At 46.5% G+C, this 7,923-nt stretch overlaps 1 protein-coding gene across 1 annotated transcript; it reads right to left on the bottom strand.

Moving 5' to 3' along the window:
* Nucleotides 1-249: 249 nt before the first annotated feature.
* Nucleotides 250-4,214, bottom strand: LOC136476076 (GRF-interacting factor 1-like). Its single transcript, XM_066473756.1, has 4 exons — nucleotides 4,063-4,214; nucleotides 2,433-2,509; nucleotides 1,055-1,139; nucleotides 250-947 (listed from the first exon to the last, which is right to left on the bottom strand). The coding sequence occupies exons 1-4, from the start codon at nucleotides 4,150-4,152 to the stop codon at nucleotides 522-524; spliced, it is 678 nt and encodes a 225-aa protein (XP_066329853.1). The 5' UTR covers nucleotides 4,153-4,214; the 3' UTR covers nucleotides 250-521.
* Nucleotides 4,215-7,923: the final 3,709 nt, after the last annotated feature.

Genomic DNA, 7,923 nt, shown 5'->3' with positions numbered 1-7,923 from the left:
AGATGAGCACATCAGGTCTTTTCTTGTAGCCTCATCCACCATATAGAGAGAATATTCTTTCTCATACTTTCAAAATATGAATTGTTATCTCCGTCCATGAATATCTTTCAAACCAAACACATCCTAAGTCGCCATGATTGGGCCCTTGCATCCTCATATCGTGTCCAGTGCTTCTTCGAAACTGAAGTGTTCCAACAACAATCACAAGATCAAAAGGTAGTAGTGAAAAGTTTTTTTTTTTTTTTTGGTCAAGATCATCAACACTTCGTTGTTCGCGCAAAGAGGTCACCAGCAACGTTCCATACTACATCTTGGGGGAGAACCTGCAACGTACATCCAAAACAAGTGACCATCATGCATGCATGCTGGTCACTACCACCTCCAGGTTCTATGGAACAACCCTACCTTACCGACTACATACTAGTGCTACCATTACTACACTACTACCCCTCCTCGTTCCTCAAAGCTACCTGCTAATCCTGCTGCTATGCCATGCCGATGCCAGTGCTAGTGACATCGTCTTAACTGCCTTCTTCCTCGGTGCCTGCTTTCAGGTACTCGCCATCCCCGCTCTGCGCGCCGGAGCTGGTACCACCCCGGACGTCAACAGACAGCGATGTCGATCCCTCCTTGGCGCCACTGCCGCTGCGGCCAAAGCCTGAGAACATGCCGGCGTTCATCATGCTGTTGCCGGTGCCAGCGCCTACACCACCGCCCATGCTGGCCTCGCCGTGGAGGATGCTGAACCCACTGGTCGTGCCACCGCCCGCCCCTGAAGCCATGCCCAGCTGGCCGTGCGCTGCCTGCTGCTGCTGGAGCGGTGACATGGACAGATGCGCGTACATCATGGAGGACCGCGCGGCCATTAGCGACTGCGGGCTCATCATCTGCCCGGACTGCGGTGGCATGTACCGAGGACCCGGCTGCATCATCAGGTTGGACGGATACTGCAGACATGCCAAGTGAGATGAGCGACCCAACCCTTGATCCGCTAATGAAAATGCTTGGGTGTTAGAGCAGCAAGGGCCACGCCGACGAGCAGCATTAGCAGTACCTGTGATAGCGGTGCGGTCTGTGGCGGCTGGCTGTCAGCAATGGCGGCCAGGTACATGAGGTTGTGCTGGAGCTTAGCTTGGTGCCTGCAAGACAGCATCAGGTGGCAGACACGAGAACACTCAGCTTACGAGGATATCTGGCCCTTTAGTTACCCCAAAATCCAAACTTTGGCACTATGCAAAAGGAAGATTTCCCGTCACATCAAACTTGTGGTACATGCACAGAGTACTAAATGTTGACGAAATCAAAAACTAATTACACAGTTTGGTTGTACTTTGCGAGACGAACGCTTTGAGTCTAATTAGTCAACGATTGAACAATTATTACCAAATATAAACGAAATGCTACAGTGCACTACTGTAAAAGCAAAGTCCGGCGGCGCTAACTTGGGCAGCCAACTAAGGACCTGTTTGGCACGGCTCCTCCTGAGGGGCTCCTCCGGAGGAGCCGGAGCCGTTTTGGAGGAGCCACAAATTGTGGCACCTCCAAAACGGCTCCGGCTCCTCTGTTTTTTACTAAAAAACAGCTCTTTCTAAGAAAACGTTTGGCAGGGCTCCTCTGGAGGAGCCGGAGCCGGAGCCGAAGAGGAGCCCTGCCAAACAGGTCCTAAACGGGTGCACTACATAATCATGCATGGTTGTCATCAGATATATATAAACTAAAGAAGGGCCTGTTTAGATGCCGAAAAATTTGACAAAATAACACTGTAGCAGTTTTTGTTATTATTTAGCAATTAGTGTCCAATCATAGTCTAATTAGGCTTAAAAGATTCGTCTCGTGTATTTCGTCTAAACTGTGTAATTAGTTTTATTTTTTATTTATATTTAATACTTCATGCATGCGTCTAAAGATTCGATGTGACGGGGAATTTTGAAAATTTTGGCATTTTGTGAGGGAACTAATCGGTCCCGAAGTCTCTTTTACCAGTCTCTTTTACTTTGGAACGATGATTGAGAAAGAAACATCAGAAGTTGATTCAGTTATGGAAAAACTATAGAAGGTGTGATATATGACATTGACATGATGCCATTACAGGCCACAAAAACAGTAGACTGAACAAAACAGTACATGGTTGGTGCTACAGAACTAATCACATGCTTTATCACGTGAACATTTGCCAAATATATTAATCAATGCATGAGCTACAGCAGACTAACCAGTATTGGACTGTGCAAATATGGAATCATTCATCGCGAAAGGAGCATTTTAGCAAGAAACATGTTTTAACAGTAGACAAATTAGGCTTGTTTGATGCTAGACTGAACAAAGGGGCATTCTTGTCCATGTTAACACAAGTTACAGCTGCTAGAGAGTCTAGCTGCTACTACATCCATAACAATCATGCTGGGAGATGAACATGAAACTCAGTAACTCACCGTTCGCACTCCTCCACCTTGCCATTGTTCTGGTTGTCGAGGATGGCCAGGATCAGCTGCTTGTTCTCATCCAGGTACTGCACAGTTCAGGGTCGAAAACGTATTAGCATGTCAATACAATCCAGGAGACGCATGTACTGTATCTATCATCACTGACCACAGACGGGAGCATCTATCTCATCCATGTACTGCTATTCAGCTAACGAAGAAATCAAGTCTCAAATACTTTGCAGACCAGTGAACAATTTACTTGGGCGCCAGGCGGTGCATTTGCTCCACGACTGACCAACACGGCAGTTCATCTCCAATGAACTACCGTGGAGATTCAATGATTGATACCCTGGTTTCTCACTCAATCATTGAATCATTGACTGACACGGGAGCATGCAAACATACTAGGCATCAGGCAAGGTCAGGACATGCAGTCCGCAGTCCGGGCCCCTGGCTGTTAGCATTTCGGCGTTTGGCTGTGAAGCTGGAGCTTTTTAAGGGTCTAACAGTCAAACTCCAATGGGCGTCCGGCAGTACAGCGCACGCGAACCTACATTCGCTCCTACCTACATGAATTTCAGAATATGGTCCAGATCATGTTCACCCACAGCACGGCCAATAAGGGCCTGCCTGTGAGCTCGTAATAAGATATTTGATACTACTAGTCCTTTTATATGTTTCCTTTGATGGAATATCCCAAATATTTGATGTCTATGCAAATCTCACAGCTTTTATATGTTTCCTTCGATGGAAATATCCCACATGATGCCCGCCTGGCCAGGCTTTAAAGATCGCTAGGCAGGAGACAGGTGCAGGGTGCAGGCCTGGCATCGTTACTGCTTGCGAAAAACAGCAGGGGGATGTATGATCATTCACAGCAGACCACCAACCAAACCGAGCTACAAAGGGTTGGGTTTAGATGCGGAGATTGGGAGGCCATATCCGGATTATTTACTGCTGGCTGATTTGGTGTGAGAGAAAAATAACTGATTTGGTGTAAGAGAAAAACATTATTGCCAACTGGAAATTTAGGATCGTTTACGACCAAGCGAACGGGCTGAACGGAGGTATTCAAATCATGTGGGCGACAGCAGCAAAAGAATAGGACCAAATAGACTGCGGCAGTTTGAACTGCAGAGGAAATCAGAAACGAGGGACCATCTGAAAACACGTCAATATAAAATGACACAAGGACATGGGATCAATCGAAAGATGAAAAAAGAAAAAGAAATCAACACGAAGAACAGAAGAGAAGGGATAAACTGAAAGCCCTATGTACCAGGAAGTGTGAACTAGTACAACTATTTCGAATATCACGAAAGATTGATATAAAGAGAGGGGGTGTTTTTCAAATCGCCAAAAAGAATATTTGCATTTACAGATTAAAAAAATGCAAGTAAACGTGAAGATACTAGTGCAGAGAAAAATCAAGAAAGCAAGAGATTGGGAAAATTTTCAGGGAGGGAAGAAGAACGGAAAAAGTGAGAACTTTGACTCATATCTGATACTCTGACGAGCGAAGAATCCAAAAGTGATAGCGAAGGCAAGATCACGGCACAAACAAAGAAGAAAAGATTCAAAGACACGAGGGTAGAGCGGGGGCGGGGAGGGATGGGGGGATTTGGGTTAGGATAAGGACCTGCTGGATGAGATCGGTGGTCACAGCGGCAGGCGAGGTGTAGCCCCCAATCATGTTCTGGTTCATCTGCATCAGGTGTTGCTGCTGCATTCCAAGACCACCACTGCCAACAGCTTACGATCCCTCGCTGTCTCTCTCTGCGCAGCCTACACACCGCCGCCGCCGCTTGGGGGGGGGGGGGGGGGGGGGGGGGGGGGGGGGGGGTTCCGTTCCCTTGCGGCTTCTTGGGGGGTTTTGGCGAGAGCTGAGAGCGGGGTTTTGCGCAGGTCAGGCCGCTGACCCTCTTTGCCCTGCTTTGACGTGTCTCTCGGTGCTTCTCTGCCCTTTAACCTTGGAGTGGCAATGGCAAAGTTTTGAAATCGAGTAGTAAAACTTTTTACTATGCCATTGCCATGTACTGATACGATAACTTTTGATACCAGCCCTACAGAAAAACTCGGTAACTTTCGCCCTGGGGCAGCACCTGTGCGAAAGGATTCTTTAACAATGACCGCTACTGGTCATGGAGGGCGAAAACAAATCAAGCTCATGGCTCAGGCCTCTTAGTTGGATGAAATTTAGAAATTTGGTTACTATAGCAATTTCGTTTTTATTTGATAATTAGTATTCAATTATGGACTAATTAGGCTCAAAACGTTCGTCTCATGATTGTCCAACCAAACTGTGTAATTAGTTTTTTTTTCGTCTACGTTTAATACTCCATACATATATCACAAGATCCGATGTCATAGGTACTGTAGCACTTTTTAGAAAGTTTATTTCGGAACTAAACACGGGCTAAACGTGGCCTCATATGCCGTGGTTGCGTTGTCCGCATAATTTATGTGCGTTTGCACGCCCGGTCAGTATTTATGTATGGGGTGGCAGCACTGTCATGCTGGCCTTGCAGTAATAAATAGTCCAATAAATACTCGTACATAGGAGTAGCCCACGTCGGTTTGGTAGTCCAAACCCTCCTACCATATACTACACTCCAAACCAGATGCCACCCCCGTCAAAAAAAAAAATCCCGTTTCCGCACATCAAACGATCCTAAAATTGACTAAATTTTTAAAAATAATATCAACATTCATATTTTTAAACAGGTAATACAATTTGTGATTACTTTTATCATTTCTTATATATTTGATCAAATTTAAGATGTTTTAACTCCTCGAAAAGTAAGATCCCCATTATTTTGAGACCCACAAGAAGTATGCATTAAATGGGCTACCATATATATAAACATATCGCTGACTAGATAAGAAAATTAAGGGGGTGTTTGGTTCTTTAGGCGCTCCTAAAATTTATGTCATATCAAATGTTTAGAGGCTAATAAGGAGTATTAAATATAAATTAATTACAAAACTAATTATATAGAAGGAGGCTCATTTTCGAGATGAATTTTTTAAGCCTAATTAATCTATTATTAGCATATGTTTACTGTAGCACAATGTTGTCAAATCATGGACTAATTAGGCTTAAAAGATTCGTCTCGTAAATTAGTCGCAAGTTATGTAATTAGTTTCGTAATTAGTCTATATTTAATACTCCATGTATGTGTCTAAACATTCGATGTGACAGGAATTTTAGGAGAAGGGAAAGGAACCAAACAGCAACTAAATAAGAGAGAGGTAAGCTGTTTCATGCCTGAGAAGCCATTTCGGCTTGTGAGCTCGAAAGGGTAGGAAACCTGTGGTTTCAGAGATTGGGGTGTTCGCCGGTTTCCATTCTGAGTGGGCCTCTCCTTGTAGCCATTGAGGGCGGCGTTCTTGCACGCTGCATCCTTGCCACACCTCCTGTCTTGCCGCTCGTCGCGTCCGTATCAGCCGGTTCGTTTCGGCGGAAACGATGTGGATCATTAGTGCTGGCTGGTTTGGTCTACGATCATATACGAACAAGCGAACAGCCTGATTTCTAATATGGAAAACAGATATGTGGTTTTGGGCAGTGGCGGAGCCAGCAATCCAAGAGCCTGGGCGAAACAACTTTCCCGTGATGCGCGGTAGCGTGAAGCCGTGGTGGCGCCCCTCCCACTGGACCTGTTTCTCTGTGCTGGGCCTTTGGTCCTAAAATGCAGGTTGCGGGGGAGCCCGGGCAGCGGCCTAGGTGGGCGGGCCTTGGCTGCGCCCCTGGTTTTGGGATTAGGACTACCCTATGGCGTGTTTGGCTAGCTGTGCATCGCACCAAACCAGCAGGCCAAACTTGCAACAAGGGCCTGAATTAGATTGCAAGTTTTTTCACTCTCTCTATCATATCAAATCTTTAGACACATACATAGAGTATTAAATATAGATAAAAAAATAACTAATTACACAGTTTAATTGTAAATTACGAGACGAATCTTTTGAGCCTAGTTAGGTCATGATGGGACAATAATTGTTAAATACAAACGAAAGTGCTACAGTGCCGAATACTGATTCCTAACCCTAATCTAAACCAGGCCAAGATTAGGAAGTGAACCAAACAGAAGTCTATACTTTTGTGGTGAGTCATGGCAAGTTCATATAGTGATCCATAGTGACCCCTGGTCGACTGCATATTGTCAGTGTTTTGTCACCGACATTATGACTATGGGCATTATGCGCAAGATGAAATTAGATGGTCATCGGACACTACGGTCTCTACTTTCTGAATTGCAGGAGATCAGTCAAGTCAGGAATCTCTCATTCATCAAGATCAGAAGAGAGTCAAACAAAACGGCTGACACACTTGCCAAAAAAGCAAGCTGTGCTAGAATCCCAAACGCTTCTCTTCTCTCTTGCCACCCATTAGCACATTCACCAATATGTAACATTGCTCAAGCTTTGGAACATTTTCGAATGGGGCAATCTTAGCCCAATATCTGTACTTTGTTTGTGATGCAATTAAAATTTAAACTTTCAAAAAAAAGATGGTAACACACAAGGCACGAAGATTCATGGAGATTTAGCCGCTTGCATGGAGGTATGACCCCGCATCATGTTTTGGTGGATTGTACAGATTGTGTTCGTAGATTAATAGTAGAGTATTGGATACCAAACCAGGGCTCCCTATCCCTATCTTATATAGCCTATATGTGTATGTTACACAAGCTATGTGTCGGAAACCAATACTAGGCTACCCGAAGAGGAAGAGCTAATGATCATCAACATTAATTCATCCGAGCAGTCAAGAGCACGACTATAGCTCCGACCGAACCCCAGGTGCGTGGGCTTCGCCTCGCCCGACCTCTGGGTGTGGGCTCCACCCCGCCCAACCCCTTGGCTGCGGGGGTCTCACCTAAGGCCGTGGGGCTCCGCCTCGCCCGACCCTTGGGGGCGGGTTCCGTCTCGTCCAACCCTAATGCAACGGTTTTTCGCCTCGCCCGACCCCAATGACGTGGTTTCTGCTTCGCCCGACCCCTTGGGTGCGGTTTTCGCCTCGCCCGACCCCTTGGGTGCGGACTCCGTCTCGCCCGACCCCAAGGACGCAGGCTTCGTCTCGTCAGACCTCGAGGCCGTGGGCTCCGTCTCGTCCAACGAGGACCCATACCGTCGCAAACCACTCCAGGTCCAAGCGTATGGACCTGGGTTAAAACTCTGACAACAGGAAAGAGACTAGCACGACTCGATATAACCCGTGGCCATGACGGGCCATACTTGAGGATTCATATCAAGAAAAGCGTCGGACGTGCCAGTGTTGTTCTGCCTAACCCTCGTACGAACGCTGACAGGCGTGTCAGTTCACCACGATGTTCGCGGGGACGGAATGGAACGCCATGACCGGTAGACGACGCCTGCGCATGGCGCCAGTGACGAACAGGGCCACGACGTGGAGCTGTCCCTATTGACCTCTACAAGATTGGCGGGACCCACGTGAAGAAGGACCCGGTGATCCTGAAGGCCTCCTTCTCTCTCTAAT

The sequence above is a fragment of the Miscanthus floridulus genome, chromosome 1 (genome assembly GCF_019320115.1).
Source record: "Miscanthus floridulus cultivar M001 chromosome 1, ASM1932011v1, whole genome shotgun sequence".
NCBI classification, from domain to species: Eukaryota; Viridiplantae; Streptophyta; class Magnoliopsida; order Poales; family Poaceae; genus Miscanthus; species Miscanthus floridulus.
Note: the sequence above shows the minus strand (reverse complement) of the source record. Positions and strands in the feature narration are given on the sequence as shown.

Coding starts and splice junctions, on each gene's coding strand:
- LOC136476076 (XM_066473756.1), bottom strand. CDS start 4,152: ATGCAGCAGCAACACCTGATGCAGATGAACCAGAACATGATTGGGGGC. Junction 1,140..2,432: donor AAGGTGGAGGAGTGCGAACG/GTGAGTTACTGA, acceptor GCTGTCTTGCAG/GCACCAAGCTAAGCTCCAGC. Junction 948..1,054: donor AGACCGCACCGCTATCACAG/GTACTGCTAATG, acceptor GCATGTCTGCAG/TATCCGTCCAACCTGATGAT.